The sequence below is a fragment of the Schistocerca americana genome, chromosome 6, assembly GCF_021461395.2.
Source record: "Schistocerca americana isolate TAMUIC-IGC-003095 chromosome 6, iqSchAmer2.1, whole genome shotgun sequence".
Taxonomy (NCBI): Eukaryota; Metazoa; Arthropoda; class Insecta; order Orthoptera; family Acrididae; genus Schistocerca; species Schistocerca americana.
The window spans coordinates 155,756,335-155,774,929 of NC_060124.1; the positions used below are offsets into that span (position 1 = coordinate 155,756,335).

Sequence of the window (18,595 nt, forward strand, 5' to 3'; positions counted from 1 at the left end):
CAGGATTCGAACCTGCGACCGTAGCGGTCTTGCGGTTCCAGACTGCAGCGCCTTTATCCGCACGGCCACTTCGATCGTTCATATGATTACCTATCATTAAAGCCATTAAGGCCACTGCCTATGTTAAACTTTGCAGGCGAGTTATCTCGATAACGTTACAGTCTTTCCATTTCGAAAATATCAAGCTAAAGTCCCAGTCTCTGACTGATTTTTAGGCTTTCTTCGTTTTGTGATCCTCAGTGAGAACGCGGCACTCACAACTAAAAATTCTCAAATTAGTAAGATCCATCTTTCATCCGCACTACCAACCAGAGGGACACTTTCCTTTTAGCGAAATCCCTCTAGTCTGATTTAGCTTCAACCCATAGATTCTCTTTTGGATCGTCTTCAGAAGGAGCAAGAGTTCTTCCGTCATTTTATGGCTTCCGACTAATTTTCTAATATGGCCCCAAAATAAAACACCGAAGTCGAGGGTGGCATAATGAAAACTCTCTGAAACTGAGAACGAGCAAATCTAAAACCAAATAGATGCTCATTGAATGATCGCCGGAGGACTGTCCACAAAAAATCTGTGCCTTTGGGGAAAAGTGTCAATGAGGTGTTTTATCAGGAAGTCCTCGAAAGACTCTGGGAAAGACTCAGCACTTCTGCCAACAGGCACTCGACACCCTTGGGTGCTGCACGACGACAAATCGCTCTGCAACATAACAATCTTAATCAGTGAATTTTTTGCTAGAAATGGCACTCCTATTGGTTTATTAGCACCCTCCCCTCCCCCCCCCCCCCATTCACCCGTTCTCAGCATGTGGCATCTTTTATTCCTACAGCTCAAAAACCACTTGAAAGGGCATGTTTGGTACTCCGGATAATTCAAAAGAGCGTAACTGCGAACTCAAAAGTACAAGGTTGTTGCTGCACTAGTTATTTATTTACTCGTAGTGGCGTAAGTTACACGACGACCTCGTTTCGGCAATTTGCCATTATCAAGTCTATCTGTGAAGATGTTATAACAGGTATAATATCGTTCCTTACGTCTACGTTTGTCTGTGTCCACAAATAGCACTCTATGCTTACGTCTTAGCCGGTGTGACGTGGTCCATATGGCATCTTGGAGCGAAAACATCGATTGTCTTCTTAGTTATGAGACGATCACGTTGCTTATAACTTTACTCTTTATTTGCATGGTCTTGTAAAGTTATTCTCTGACAGCTTCGGCTCCAGCGATGCTACATTTTTGTTTGTTTTGTTTTTTGACGTCTTTTTGACGTCTTTTTGACGTCTTTTTGACGTCGGTTCGACACCTTTCAGTCACTGCTGCGTAACAATAATATCTTTGTTATCTCAGTATCCGCTTCTTTCAGTGTAGCTTCGCTTTTCCTGTTCCTTATAGTTTATTATTAAACTTTATATCATTATCTGTCCGTTACGTATAAATTCGATTACATTCTTGTAGGTATTAATGTTGGGTTCAGATAGCAAGTACTCGACTGACATTGGTTGCCGAATTTTGTTCTTGACGACAACTACTGAAAACTTGTTCCTGACCTCACTATATGTTCTGCACTGAAATAATATACGATACGTATCTCCTGAGTAGTATCATCACAATCGCAGGCTGGTGTTTGGTTTACATGCAGTCCGTATAAATGCTCTGGAACAGTCCAATGATTGAGTCTTATTCTACTTAATGTGGATGTTGCTTGTTGGTTGCCATAAACGTACTCAGACCAAGGTCGTTTCGGAATTCCTGGTTGCATTTGCGCATAGTCGCTTCTTTGTGTCGTGAGCTCTGCGTCCATTCGAATGCTCTTTTCTGAATAAGTTTACCGTATTCCGTATAGGGAAGCTTTATGTCTAGTGGTGTTCCGTTGCTCATAGCCTACTTTGCCAATTGATCTGCCTTTATATTGCCAGGGTACTACAATGGCCTTCCGCCCACATAAAGCAAATTTGTTTCCGCCTTCTGAGACACTTGTAACACCAATAACGAGCTTGGAGTAGATACTTATTGGTGGTTCTTGAGACTTTTATATTTGATATTGCTTTAAGTACACATTTCGAGTCTGATAATATTGCATAGGACGTGTATTTCTCATTCGTACACCACTGTATCGTCTTTAATACTGCTACTCTTTCGGTCAGACAGGTAGAAGTAGTTGCTGGTAATTTATATTTTTGGGATGTCTGCAGCCCTGGACTAAATACAGCACATCCTGTGTTGTCCTCTCCTGCTGTCTTTGATCCACCTGCATATATGTGGTTTACTTGTCTTGTTTCCTCCATTTGTTTTTGCAGTGCTGCAATTGTCTCCAATAAATCAAATTTACCATCTGTCGTTTGGAATGAGATGCGATACCTGATGATGGAATGGTCATATTGATAAACAGGCCACTGTATACTTGTAGCAATATCTTTTCACTTATCTGCCAAATCATTACATGCCGAAACGAAATCAAAAGGCTTTCTACCCCAATTATACAAAGAAGACGAGCACAGTCGCAGAATCTGATGAATTGGATGCTGTGAACATGATAATTCCTCTACCATGTATCATTCCACGAGGATCTTCCCCTTTATATGAAGGGGCAGCTCTTGCGCTTTCACCAGGAGCGCATTTTTTGGTATTGATTGCACTCCTCCTAAGCAAGTGCGTATACAGCGGTGTTGCAATCTACCCAGCTTCTCTAACATTTTGCAAGTCTGGTATTTGTAATATACACAACCATAATCCATTCTGAATCTAATGAGGGTTTAATATAGAAGCAGTAGCACTGAGGGATACAGTCCCCACCACGCTGTAGTAAATGATCGAATAATGATAAGCATTTGCTTACTGGCTTCAATTACGATATTAATATATGCCGTCCAAGTAAGGTTGCTGTCCTGTGTCATTCCTAAGAACCCAATAAGTCCCTTGAAGTGTCTTATTTTATCATCTACATGTACTGAAAAATTTCTTGGTGTATAACATTTCCTAGTTAATATTATTATAGATGATTTCTCCAGTGTCATTATCATGCGACTTCCATGAAGCTACTCACTCAAGTTCTTTATTGATAAGGATGTTCATCACCTCCTGTCTACTAAACGGAAATAAACACACATATGTCATCTGAAAATTGTATTAATTCAAACTGGTTGAGTTATTGCCCTTTCCATATCACAGATATACAGGGTGTTACAAAAAGGTACGCCCAAACTTTCAGGAAACATTCCTCACACACAAAGAAAGAAAATATGTTACTTTCCACGTTAGAGCTCATTTTATTACTTCTCTTCAAATCACATTAATCATGGAATGGAAACACACAGCAACAGAACGTACCAGCGTGACTTCAAACACTTTGTTACAGGAAATGTTCAAAATGTCCTCCGTTAGCGAGGATACGTGCATCTATCCTCCGTCGCATGGAATCCCTGATGCGCTGATGCAGCCCTGGAGAATGGCGTATTGTATCACAGCCACCCACAATACGAGCACGAAGAGTCTCTACATTTGGTACCGGGGTTGCGTAGACAAGAGCTTTCAAATGCCCCCATAAATGAAAGTGAAGAGGGTTGAGGTCAGGAGAGCGTGGAGGCCATGGAATTGGTCCGCCTCTATCAAACCATCGGTCACCGAACCTGTTGTTGAGAAGCGTACGAACACTTCGACTGAAATGTGCAGGAGCTCCATCGTCCATGAACCACATGTCGTACTTGTAAAGGCACATGTTCTAGCAGCACAGGTAGAGTATCCCGTATGAAATCATGATAACGTGCTCCATTGAGCGTAGCTGGAAGAACATGGGGCCCAATCAAGACATCACCAACAATGCCTGCCCAAACGTTCACAGAAAATCTGTGTTGATGACGTGATTGCACAATTGCGTGCGGATTCTCGTCAGCCAACACATGTTGATTATGAAAATTTACAATTTGATCACGTTGGAATGAAGCCTCATCCGTAAAGAGAACATTTGCACTAAAATGAGGATTGACACATTGTTGGATGAACCATTCGCAGAAGTGTACCCGTGGAGGCCAATCAGCTGCTGATAGTGCCTGTACACGCTGTACATAGTACAGAAACAACTGGTTCTCCCGTAGCACTCTCCATACAGTGACGTGGTCAACGTTACCTTGTACAGCAGCAACTTCTCTGACGCTGACATTAGGGTTATCATCAACTGCACGAAGAATTGCCTCATCCATTGCAGGTGTCCTCGTCGTTCTAGGTCTTCACCAGTCGCGAGTCATAGGCTGGAATGTTCCGTGCTCCCTAAGACGCCGATCAATTGCTTCGAACTTCTTCCTGTCGGGACACTTTCGTTCTGGAAATCTGTCTCGATACAAACGTACCGCGCCACGGCTATTGCCCCGCGCTAATCCATACATCGAATGTGCATCTGCCAACTCCGCATTTGCAAGCATTGCACTGACTGCAAAACCACGTTCGTGATGAACACTGACCTGTTGATGCTACGCACTGATGTGCTTGATGCTAGTACTGTAGAGCAATGAGTCGCATGTCAACACAAGCACCGAAGGCAACATTACCTTTCTTCAATTGGGCCAACTGGCGGTGAATCGAGGAAGTACAGTACATACTGACGAAACTAAAATGAGCTCTAACATGGAAATTAAGCGTTTCCGGACACATGTCCACATAACATGTTTTCTTTATTTGTGTGTGAGGAATGTTTCCTGAAAGTTTGGCCGTACCTTTTTGTAACACCCTGCATATTGCATATAGTAGTGGGCTGAATACCGATCCTTGTGGTATGCAATTGTCCACCGTGCGTGGGCTCTTGAATCCAATATCCTTTCTAATATACACAGTTCTTTCACTTATTAACGACGACATACCTTCTATCAACTGCGGTCTAGCTCCTAAAAGTAGGAACTTATCTAATAGTATATTTGTGCCGGCCGGAGTGGCCGAGCGGTTCTAGGCGCTACAGTCTGGAACTGGGCGACCGCTACGGTCGCAGGTTCGAATCCTGCCTCGGGCATGGGTGTGTGTGATGTCCTTAGGTTAGTTAGGTTTAAGTGGTTCTAAGTTCTAGGGGACTGATGACCACAGCAGTTAAGTCCCATAGTGCTCAGAGCCATTTGAACCAAGTACATTTGTCTGAATATTATCGTATGCTTTTGCAATATCCTAAAATAATTCTGCTCTATATTTGCTCTCATCAAAGCCAGCTAACATGGAGGAAACTAATACTGAAATGTTGCCCATGCAATTTCTGCCTCAACGAAACCTGCATTGCGATCCAGCGAGTAAGGATAAAGATTCTACCTACCATTCCAGTCGCCTTTTTAGTAGTTTTTCCAATGTTTTACAAAACATGATGACAGTGCAAACTGTCTGCAAGAAGTGGCTAATAATGAATTTCCCTTTTTTATGAAATGATCGTATGGCATTGTTGGCCGGGAGGCCCCATGCGGGGAAGTTCAGCCGCCGTATTGTAAGTTCTTTTTAGTAGACGCCACTTCGGCCACTTGCGGGTCAATGATGATGAAATGATGATGAAAAACACACAACACCCAGTCATCACGAGGTAGAAAAAAATCCCTGACCCCGCCGGGAATCAAACCCGGGACCCCGTGCGCAAGAAGCAAGAAGGCTACCGCAAGACCACGAGCTGCGGACACCCTTTTTTATATATGGGGACTATGGTCCGTGTCTTCTATTCTGGAACTAGTTCTTTATTCATCCAAATTCCATTATAGATTCGAAGATGTAATTCTACAACATTGTCAGGCATGTTTTGTATCATGGAATAGGTGATCTGATCCATTACTGAGGTAGTGTTACAGATCTCTTTGATGACTGATGTCAACCCGTCAATACTTAACTGTGTACTTAGCGCATGTTGACTTGCAGGAGTTTCCTTTTGTCTCCTGAATAACTTATTGTGAACACTTGGTGGGGCAAAAAGATTACGGAATTCTTCTATCCACTCACATGATTTATATTATGGACTACAGGGGCCATATTCCTAAATCTGTTGAACTTCTGCCATATCTCTGATGAGCTAGTAGTCTTGGTCAGACTATTACAATATTTTATACAACTATTCTTATTCATGGATTTCTAGCTTTCGTTCGTTTACAGAACAAAAAGTTGTTCGCGTTAGGTTGTTTAACATATTTACATAATGCTCCTCTCCTGTCTTGTATTGCTTTACTGCAGTCTTCATTCCACCATAGATTACCCAGCCGTTCTACTTTTATTGAAAAAGGTAGTTTTTGGATGGATTCATTTGCTGCGTACTATATGCTGTTCTGTAGTTGTGTGGAGGCCATATGTAGAGGTAGTTCTTTTTCTATTGATTTTACCGATTTTACCTCTAATTCAAGAATTTGGCGATATTTATACCAATCCGCTTTGTTCATATTCCAAGTCAGTTTACTGGCAATATGTGTTCGGTTATTTTTCTTGCACTATCTATCATGGTTATAGGAAAATGATCTGATCGCATGGTATCCTGCGGAACAGAACATTCTGTGATTTTTTTTCATACAGGGAGAAGCTAATGTTATATTCTCTGCAGTTGGTCTCATCTATGGTCCTTGGTTTAATGTTACAGATCCATCATTTTATATGATCATGTTATAATCATCAGTGCAAGACGTTATTTACTCCCCTGCCTTGTCATTCATATGACACCCCCCTGCTGCGTGGTGTTCTTTGAAGTCCCCACAGATTATGAAGGGTTTTCGGTGTGTGTTGTAACATTGTGTGCGTATGTTGTTCGAAATTCCTACAAGTTGGAGAACGACTTTCTGATACAATGGAGAATCGGAATTTGTTATTACATGCTTCAAATTCTGAAGGTGGCAGGGGTAAAATACAGGGAGCGAAAGGCTATTTACAATTTGTACAGAAAGCAGATGGCAGTTATAAGAGTCGAGGTACATGAAAGGGAAGCAGTGGTTGGGAAGGGAGTGAGACAGGGTTGTAGCCTCTCCCAGATGTTATTCAATCTGTATATTGAGCAAGCAGTAGAGCAAACAAAAGAAAAGTTCGTAGTGGGTATTAAAATCCATGGAGAAGAAATAAAAACTTTGAGGTTTGCCGATGACATCGTAATTCTGTCAGAGACAGCAAAGGACTTGGAAGAGCAGTTGAACGGAATGGACAGTGTCTTGAAAGGAGGGTATAAGATGAACATCAACAAAAGCAAAACGAGGATAATGGAATGTAGCCGAATTAAGTCGGGTGATGCTGAGGGAATTAGATTAGGAAATGAGACGCTTAAAGTAGTAAAGGAGTTTTGCTATTTGGGGAGCAGAATAACTGATGGTGGTCGAAGTAGAGAGGATATAAAATGTAGACTGGTAATGGCAAGGAAAGCGTTTCTGAAGAAGAGAAATTTGTTAACATCGAGTATAGATTTAAGTGTCAGGAAGTCATTTCTGAAAGTATTTGTATGGAGTGTAGCCATGTATGGAAGTGAAACATGGACTATAAATAGTTTTGACAAGAAGAGAATAGAAGCTTTCGAAATGTGGTGCTACAGAAGAATGCTGAAGTTTAGATGGGTAGATCACATAACTGATGAGAAAGTATTGAATAGAATTGGGGAGAAGAGGAGTTTGTGGCGCAACTTGACTAGAAGAAGGGATCGATTGGTAGGACATGTTCTGAGGCATCAAGGGATTACCAATTTAGTACTGGAGGGCAGCGTGGAGGGTAAAAATCGTAGAGGGAGACCAAGAGAGGAATACACTAAGCATATTCAGAAGGATGTAGGCTGCAGTAGGTACTGGGAGATTAAGAAGCTTGCACAGGATAGAGTAGCATGGAGAGCTGCATCAAACCAGTCTCAGGACTGAAGGTCACAACAACAACAACATGCTTCTACTGTTATTGTTTGAAGGTCAAGGTTAGATAGTGGCATAGTAATTGGTTTATAGTTGAGTTTTGTACTAATCAATACAGCTACTCCACCTTTCTCATTCTCTCGGTCCGATCTTATTATTTGGTATCCTCGACATCTAACAGACATGTCTGGTTTAATCCAGGTTTCTCTTATAATGGCAACAGAGTAGTCATTAGTATAAAGTTCGCACACGAACCATTCTCTATTAGTATATAAAGGTCTGGCATTTCACTGGAGAACTTTAATATCCGTTATTCCGTGTGTGTGAGTAGAGCTTTAAGTATGGCCTATTTCTGTCCTGATCCTTTTTCTTATACTACCGATTCTTTGTTTAATAAGGTAAGCTGCGTTATTAGTTTTGTTATTCCAGCCAACAGCTGTTCAATTATCTCCGTATTCTTATCCTCTCCTCTTGATATAACTGCCTATTGTGGCTCTGGAGTTTATTGGGTGGGGGTGGGGGGGGGGGGGGGGGGAAATTCTTCCTCCGATTCCGATTTACTCCTACCAAGATTCCCTGCCACAGTGGCATAAGCTGTTTGGTTTACTTGTTCTTCAGCTTACTTAAAGGATGTATTGTATATAGATGACGCTTTATTAATCTTTTATCGTTTGAGATATATGGGGCAATGCTTACCTCTCGATGTACGGTTTCCTTTACAGTGGAGGCAGCACACATGTGGACTGAGCTGTCCGCACAATGATTACATCGAGGCTGTGACTGACATTGGTTACTAAGATGGCCATATAGAATGCATCTAAAACACTGGCGCACTAGGGGTATCTACGGTCTAATATTACACTTCATGCCATCTATTTGTCACATATTCTGGTAGAAAATGCGATGCGAACGTGACTACCACGTTTGTCGGAGTTCGTAGTTCGTCGTTTCCAAATTACTTATTCTGTTGATCATTCTGCGTACGTGAGTGACTGTAATTGTAGATTGAATGGCGTCTTTCAGCTCTAACTCTGTTAATTCCGCTTATTCATTTGTAATAACCCCGTGCCGATGTGCTCTGTGGTTTGGTATGTATGCTACCACATGTTTATGGTGTAGCAAGTTGTCCTCCACAAACTTTTTTGCAGCACGGTCCTCTCCATCTACTAGTACTGGCGTGTCATCAACAATCTGAGCTAATAGATAATTTTGTTTAGTATTGACCAGTTTGAATCGAAGAATTTCTCTTCCAACGTATTAATAAATAAGTCTGCTATGGTACCTGCAATACAGTTTCCCATAGCCAATCCATCTGATTGTGTAAGAATTTTATTTTCAAATTAAAAGTAGATTTGAGATAATGTAAACTGCAACAGGTTTATTATTTCATGCGTTTCAGTGACAGATACATTTCTGTTGTGTATGAGGTATCTCTTTATGATCTCTATTCGCACCTTATAGTAATAGACAGCCTTCTGTGGCATAGGAAGAGTAGTCAGAGAAATCCGTTTTCAGTGTAGTTTGAAATATTAGTTTTCCTTCCCTCAGGCGTTTTAAATCAATGAGTAAATGATCAAAACTTTTGGTCGCAGCATTATGAACCCATGTTTGAGCTACAGACATCCTTAACGTGGCGTAATGAATGTCATTTTTTCTTCTAGTATTGTAATTTTATACACAATTGTTCCTGCTGAAGTGCAATGAATTGCTTACAACTAACTACGAGAGGAACAACTATACTGTGAAGCGGATCACGCCGAGCAGCCGTAAGTTTTCGGCCAAAGCCTTCTTCAGAAAGGAAGCAAAACACACCCACAGAAAGACAGATTCATACGCCTAAAAACTCACACATACACATGACCGCTGTCTCCAGCTGTTCTAGCCAGAATCTTTTTTGAAGAGGGAGGAAATATGAACAATGAATTATTATCGACGGGAGGAATTTAGGGCATGAGGTGCTGCACCATCAATCCGCACGGTCATGTGGCCGTGTGTCGTGTGGGGACGAGACCGTTGAGCACGTCGGAGCGCTGAGTTTTAGAAGGCAATGAAAAATACAGGAAAGAATAAAAGCAACCAGCGCAAGCAGAAATTAGGTATACAAAAGAAAGCCGGCCGGTGTGGCCATGCGGTTCTAGGCGCTTCAGTCTGGAACTGCGGGACCGCTACGGACGCAGGTTCGAATCCTGCCTCGGGCGTGGATGTGTGTGATGTCCTTAGGTTAGTTAGGTTTAAGTAGTTCTAAGTTCTAGGGGACTGATGACCTCAGATGTTAAGTCCCATAGTGCTCAGAGCCATTTGAACCATTTTTATACAAAAGAAAATATTTCTTGATCGGCTCCACTTGCGAATGAAGTGTAGGCCTAATTCCTTTAGGCTGCGATCGGATCGATTAGTACACCCGTAAACTATGAAGGCTGGCATTTTTGATTGAACAACTACATCTCAATACAATCAAAGCACCATATGCTACTTGGGATGCGGCCGCAAAAATCGATGGATATGCACAATGGTGGAAACTGGGCATGGAGATATAAATTTCGTGAACCTAATTTTTTGGGCTATGTACTCGTAAGATAGCGGACGTCGGCTTCAAGTTTGTGGCGTAATGATAACTCTGTTCCTTTTTTATCTTTATGGAAATTCCATTGCAAACATATAGCGTCGCTGGAGTCGAAGCAGTCAAAAAAGTGCGTAATACTCGGTTCACAGCACTTCCCGGAAACGTGACGTCATGTTGACGTCACACGCAATTTCTACGATCGCATGATGGCTATCGATTTTCGTTAGCATTCGATACAGGCCTGGCATTAAGACTTCATGGGCGCGTACCGAAGATTTGCAAAACAACGTCATTCTTGGAATGATTTTTTACAGTTATTGATATAATGGTTAATACCTTCGTATAAGGGTTCTCTCTGAGGAATGAGTTGTTATCGTCAATAATTTACAAATTAAGCATGAAACACGCTTGTTTTGTAATATGCAGTATGCCATTTCACGGTAACAGAGCACTGAAAATTTATCACAAACACGACACCATTAACATTAAATGTCACTTAATAACGCACCAACTACAAAAGCCTTCAAGATAGGATATGATAACTGAGACTGGAGTTAAACATCACGTGGTTAAGTGCTAGCGTAATGAATAACGACGTGTTTTCTGGAGTTGAAAGTTGTTTGGTATATATGCAATTCTTTTTTCTCGTCTTAGCTTTGTTAACATGTTCTGCGACTTCCTTTTGATTATAATATAAGTATGTTCAGCAATATTCGATGTTATTTATATTCCGTCTCATTTGAGAACGAAGGATGAAATAAATATTCAGCCATTTCCGAGTGCGCGGTTAGGCAGGAACCTAAAAGGACAGCTTTAATTGCTGCCAATGAAACGAGCAGCTATAAAATTCATATTCTGTCTTTTCACAAATACTTGACTCTTTATTTCCGAATATGTGGTGATTTCCCCGTGTGTGGTTATTTAGGAATCTAAGAGGGCAGCTTTGAATGCTGCGACAAAAACGAGCTGCAATAAAATTCGTATTCCTTCTTCTCACAAATATTTGGCTCTTTATTTCCCAATACGTGGCGACTTCCGAGTGGGTGGCCACGAAGAAAACTAAGAGGACAGCTTATATTGCTGCGAGTGAATCGAGGAGCAATATCATTCATATTGTTTCTTGTCACAGAGTCAATAGGCGATCACGCGGTCGTCTGAATTGCGCGTGACGTCAGTATGACGGCACTTTCGCAGGAAGCGCTGTGAAACGAGTCATACCCCAAAAAAGTTACCAAAGAATAACTTTGTAAGATCGCGCAAATAAAAAGTAAATATATAAATAACATTATCGTATCATAACAAAAAGACAACCGACATTTACGCTCAAAGATGCCATGTGGATCATGTCGCACCAACTAAGACAAGCATAAGATGCCATCTATAGACATAGACTAACAAAGACGTAAGGAACAGTATTACATCTGTCATATCGTCTTCACAGGTACACTTGATAATGGCAATTTTCCGAAACGAGTTCGTCGTGTAGCATGTGTCACCATGAGTAAACAAATAAATAGTGCAGCAAAAAATGTGTACTTAAAATAAAATGTCTTTCTTCTGTCTCATGCGAGCTGCGGGCCCATTGGAAAGGAAACTGTTGAATACTTCCAGAATTGCTATGAACTATGGAAACAAAGCTTCCGTCAGTGAGTAACTGCCGAAGGACGCTATCATCGAGGGATAACTTTGATGTGTAAAACGCATAAGGTCACGATTACACAGAAATCAGTTTCATTACTTCCGTAAAATACCTCGTACATCGTTATCTATTACATGATTTTTTAAGTTGATTATTATGAGTGCATTCGACAGAGTGGTTTCATACTAGTCATGCGTGATATTCTGTCTGGATATGTGTATTAACAGGGGCAGTGTAACACGCAGAATAACTATAGCTCGAGCAGCGACAGTCAAGGACCGTAGCCTATCGCGATTGCTGTTTATCGTATCGCGACATTGCTGTTCGCGTTGGTCGAGATCCAATGACACAGCGAGAGTGCGACCTTGAAACGGGGGAAGTTGAAATGTTTGAAATGAGTAAAATGCATTAACTGAAATTAATGGATCGATGCGGATGCAATGACGTGAAATGATGTCAGAGCATATCTTTCACGTGTGCTGCACTTGCAGTGTAACGAATATGTAGTGACCGTTGAAAATTTGTGCGAGACTGGAATACATACCTCTCTAAAATTTGAGCTCTTTGATGAAATTATGCTGTTCAGATTTTATCATATGTACATGTTCAGTTTTACAGTCTGGCTTTTCCTAAACAATTTCTAGTCGTTTACCTATTTCTGCAACGTGACTGAATCCTACACTACTGGCCATTAAAATTGCTACACCACAAAGATGACGTGCTACAGACGTGAAATTTAACCGACAGGAAGAAGATGCTGCGATATGCAAATGATTAGCTTTTCAGAGCATTCACACAAGGTTTTTCGCCGGTGGCAACACCTACAACGTGCCGACATGAGGAGAGTTTCCAACCGATTTCTCATACACAAACAGCAGTTGACAGGCGTTGCCTGGTGAAACGTTGCTTTGGTGCCTCGTGTAACGAGGAGAAATGCGTACCATCACGTTTCCGACTTTGATAAACGTCGGATTGCAGCCTATCGCGATTGCTGTTTATCGTATCGCGACATTGCTGTGCGCGTTGGTCGAGATCCAATGACTGTTAGCAGAATATGGAATCGGTGGGTTCAGGAGGGTAATACGGAACGCCCTGCTGGGTCCCAACGGCCTCGTATCACTAGCAGTCGAGATGACAGGCATCTTATCCGCTTGGCTGTAACGGATCGTGCAGTCACATCTCGATCCCTGAGTCAACAGATGAGGACGTTTGCAAGACAACAACCATCTGCACGAACATTTCGACGACGTTTGCACCAACATGGACTATCCGTTCGGAGACCATGGCTGCGGTTACCCTTGACGCTGCATCACAGACAGGAGCACCAGCGATGGTGTACTCAGCGACGAACCTAGGTGCACGAATGGCAAAACGTCATTTTTTCGGATGAATCCAGGTTCTGTTTACAGCATCATGATGGTCGCATCCGTGTTTGGCGACATCGCGGTGAACGCACATTGGAAGCGTGTATTCGTTATCGTCATACTGGCGTATCACCCGGCGTGATGGTATGGGGTGTCATTGGTTACACGTCTCGGTCACCTCTTGTTCGCATTGACGGCACTTTGAACAGTGGACGTTACATTTCAGATGTTTTACGACCCGTGGCTCTACCCTTCAATCGATCCCTGCGAAACCCTACATTTCAGCAGGATAATGCATGACCGCATGTTGCAGGTCCTGTACGGGCCTTTCTGGATACAGAAAATGTTCGACTGCTGCCCTGGCCAGCACATTCTCCAGATCTCTCACCAATTGAAAACGTCTGGTCAATGGTGGACGAGCAACTGGCTCGTCACAATACGCAAGTCACTAATCTTGATGAACTGTGGTGTCGTGTTGAAGCTGCATGGGCAGCTGTACCTGTACGCGTCATCCAAGCTCTGTTTGACTCAATGCCCAAGCGTATTAAGGCCGTTATTATGGCCAGAGGTGGTTGTTCTAAGTACTGATTTCTCAGGACCTATGCACCCAAATTGAGTGAAAATGTAATCACATGTCAGTTCTAGTATAATATACGAGGGCTGTCCAGGAAGTAAGTTACGATCGGTCACGAAATGGAAACGACTATGAAAATCCGATAAAGCTTTGCAAAGATGTGTTGGGCAGTGTCTCTAATACGACTCTAGGTAGAATTATGTCGCTCTTTTCATTCCTGAGCTCTTAGTGAGCGCGTAAAGATTTTATAGAAAATCGTGTCTCCCGCCAAGTACGAGGGCCTGGTGAGAATTTTCCCAAGAAGCTATGCAACCAACATTACATAACTGTCGTGCGGTTTCTTCTTCAAGACAATTCTCAGCCTCACTCTGCAGGGGCAATGAAGATGTTCCTGCATCGTTTCAATTGGAAATGTTTGGTTACCGACAATACAGCCCGTAATTGTCTCCCACTGAGTTTCATCTCTGCTCAAACGAACCGCTGGCTATGAAGACAACATTTTGGCACAGACAACGTGCTTTAGGCCAGCGTAGAGAATTGGCGGAAAGCACTGGCGGCTGCCTTCTATGATGAGGGTATTGGAAAGTTGGTACAACGCTACGACGAATGTCTGAGTCAGAACGACGACTACGTTGAGAAGTAGCTGAAAGCTGTAGCTAACTGTTACAAATGAAACATTTCTGATTTTCACTGTGATTTTCATTTCGTGATCAATCGTAACTTACTTTCTGGACAGCCCTCGTATTTGTCCAATGAATACCCATTTATCATCTGCATTTCTTCTTGGTCATGGCCAATAGTGTATATCTAATTGAATTTTTGTCATATAACTTCTACCATTAAGTTAGGGCAGTGGAGCCCTATAGTTGACTGGTCACGGTATGTAAATGTTCTCAATCGTTGCAAAATTGTTGTCTATTTACGTCAACCCTTATTCATTTGAGAAAACTGGTCTAATACCGACTGCATAAACCCTTCCATGGTCATATTATCATCTACGAAAGCCATGTTACGCTCTTTAATTATGCAGGTAAATCTGAAATCCGTAGGTGACTATTTACATTACTAGGTGCATATCATCTGTGACTGAGTTTCACCTAAGTCTTGAAATCAAATTGTGGTTAAAACTGCTGTATTGACTTAATGAAATTTCGTATATGTATCACAAATGCATTTTCGTTCAGAAACCTCTGCACACTGCACATAAAAATGCACCCGCCAGGTTTAAGTCGCAGTGTGTGTGTGTGTGTGTGTGTGTGTGTGTGTGTGTGTGTGTTGTCGGCTGCCGCTGCCAGCGTGTAGTGCGGCTGGCGCTGTCTGTACAGAGGCTGTCTGTTGCTTCTCCTGCCATCTCTTAGTGATATTCTGTACTCCAAATCCGCCGAAAGACTGTCCGCGGTTGACATGCTCTAAACGCCTAATTCAGTAATCGACTTTTATCTCGCTGGTTAGTTTTTGGGTGATGAGATGGTGCGTACATATAAGAGTGTAGCTCAATATATTATATTTACGAGGGCTTTTTTAAAATCAAATTATTATTATTATTTGTCTCTCTCTTTTCCTATACAAGTTCCAGCCACTTCTCTACATAGTCACCGCTCTGACTTACACATTTGTCGTAGAGTTGTACCAACTTTCCAATACTCTCGCCATAGAAGGCAGCCGCCTGAGTTTTCCACAAAGCTTTACACTGATCTACAATTGCAGAGATGAAACTCAGAGGGAGCCAATTACGGGTTGTATTGTGGGTGATGAAACACTTCCCATCGAAAACGCTGCAGGAGCATCTTCATTGCACCTGCAGAGTGCGGCCTAGAATTGTCAAGAAGAAGGAACCGTATGACACTTTACGTTATGTGGGCTACATGACATCTGGCGAAATCTCTCTCTCATACTTGGCGAAAGATTTCTGGGCACCTTCACGTGTTCATCATGCGCTCAAAACTGTAAAGAGCGATAAGACGCGATCGATGGGCGTACTAGGGACAATGTTCATTGGATTTTCACCGTCATTTCCGTTTCGTGAGCGATCGGAACTTACTTCCCGAAGAGCCCTCGTATCCTGATGTTTAACTGCTTAGCAACCTATCGCTTAATGCGTTGCCGAGCTGTATTTTTTCAGGTGTAATTTCCTAAAAAAAAATTTCCGTGGTCAGATGTTTTGTTAAAAGAATTTTATGTCACTGTCGTGATGTTCTAATAATGGTGTCACAATCTTGTGTTTTGAAGCTGCACACTTTTGGTACTAGATTTCCGCTTCACTGCTCGTAATTACGCGGTGCAAACATCTTCTTATTATTAGTTTTTCCGTATTTCTTCTTGTGATTATTCGTTTTTTTGGTAGTAGTCACCGGTTGATGTCAAAGTCTTGGCTGTTTCTTCTTGTTGCGTCTTGGGGCTGACGTTAATGCGACGGTAATTCCGACATCACGTATTTATTTATTTTGCTGTTCGAACCTCGTTCCCTGTAGCAGCATTCTTCTCAAAGCGGTCGCCAAGTGCGAGAGTCCGCGGCTGTCAAACGCTTCTGCATTCAGTAAAAGTCGATAGACTCCTAACAGATACTCCTTAGTTATCCATACGTCAGCAGTTCTACTAAAAGAGTAATCCGACAACCTGAAGATAAATGCAGGAATTAATCTTCTCTTATCATACAGTGACTGAGTTGGACTAACGTATTAATGATCAAATGAACGTCATTACAAAAAACATCAATGTAGTTGACATTACCGTCCGTCTGGCGTTAAGGTCATCAATATTTCTAGGAGGTCTCTTGTTGCGAAAGTAACGAACCTTCCTACACCATGTTATTTATTTTGATAAAGCAAGGAAACTTTCTACACTGGTGACAACAATGAACACAGTCAAGTTCCAGCAACTTCTATTTTCGTGCTATGGACCCTAGTGTGCTTGGCGTCATGATCTCATTCCTTTACGTGTGTTTTGCCACCTCATGTGCAACCTAGCAACAAATGCCTACTGCTACCACCCCAACTGACACTCCACTGCACGCAGCTGCCATGCCAATGCCACACGACATTATGGCTGAGCTGACCAAGCGCCCCGCCGAACTAGAACGCTGCAATGCTGATCTGTGCACCAACTCGCAGTAGCATGACTCCAGTGGCCCAGCCCCAGATTTCAGACTCCACACCTCTGTCTGCACCAACCCTGGCTTCCGTCGCCTCCACCACCGCTCCTCCAGGCTTCGAAGTGCCACCGTCTGATTCACCACACACTGCCACCACTCCATCCAGTTGTGCCATGGCTCATCTGCCTCCCTTCAACCTACAGGACCCACACATTCAGTTTCCTTTGCCGTACACCATCTTCGCCAGCTGCTGCATTACCCAAGACACCACAAAGTTCACCATGGTGATCATCCAGCTCGAGCTGGCATATGCAATGGAAATCCACAATGTCATCTCGTCGCCCCCAGGCACCTACCACCACGAGACACTCTGGCACCGCCTCATGACCCAACTCACCCCTTCCAAAATGCAGCCCATCTGCATGTACCTTTCTCTCGAGCAGTGTGGGGACCAACAACCCACTCAACTCCTGCACCACCTTCGAAGTCTGATGGAGCCACACATGGTCTCTGATGGTTTTCTTTATAAAATTTGGTTGTCTCGGCTCCTGGCCCCAATACAGACAGCAATGGCGTTGCACCCTGACCTCTCCCTCATTGACATTTCCAATGGTGCCGAAAGGGTACATGAGAGGCAGGTCCCCCTGCCTACAACTGCCACCATCATGCGCCAACCTCACCCCTGTCTGGCAAACCCAGCTGGCTGTCACCTCGTCAGCCATCCTGCCACATGTTCACCCTTGCTGCCCGACATGTCATTAATCACGTCACCATCTGTACCCCTCCCAGCTGGCCCACAGTGCTCGACAGCCAGGAGTGTACAGCATGCCCCCCCACCTTAACAAGAACATGGCAACTTTGCAAGCAACCGTGGCCTGACTCAACTGCCACAGTCCGCGCTGCCCCAGCCGCTGGCACAACTGCTGCTGATGTCACAGCTCCAGCTGCCCTGACAATGCCCCTCCTGGGATGGACAGCCACTATTTTATCACGAGTGCTTCGGTCCAGACACTACCAATTGCAGAGGACCTTGTCCTTGGCACCCAAATGCCAATGACCACGGGGTTAGGAACACTCGGCTGCTGCTTGGTCTACCAGTGCCTGTTCGTCTGTGACACCCATTACACCACGCCATTCCTCTTAGACAATGGCTCCAAGTTGTCTATGTTCCCGCAGTGGGTCTTAAGAATGCTGGTGCTGCCTCAGCCATTCTGAGTAATTCCACATTGCTACATATGGCATTCATCATAGTGTCCTCAGTCCCAGCCTGCAACAGGATCTTCCCTGGACCTTCACTGTCGCCGACATCACTGACCCCATTGTTGGAGCGGACTTCATCAGACACCACCGCCTGCTCCCTAACGTTGCCGGCTGGCCCCTCATTGACAATGACACTGGGAGATCAACAAAGTGCACTAATTATTTTGCTGTTCTCTTTGATGTGCCGTATTCTGGGCCATACGTTGACCTCCGGCCTCAATTCTCTGGTCTCATACGACTATCAAGCGTGCCTTGGGAAGTCTGTCATGCAACTGTGCACTACATCAGTGCT

The 18,595-nt window shown here is 43.2% G+C and overlaps 1 protein-coding gene across 1 annotated transcript in view; it reads right to left on the bottom strand.

Annotated features, from left to right (window-relative positions):
• The window catches only part of LOC124620021, an 85,916-nt gene extending 68,698 nt beyond the window's left edge, over positions 1-17,218 (bottom strand). Inside the window, 1 exon segment of the mRNA XM_047146687.1 lies at positions 17,057-17,218. Coding sequence (XP_047002643.1) covers positions 17,057-17,218 — 162 coding nt within the window.
• Positions 17,219-18,595: the final 1,377 nt, after the last annotated feature.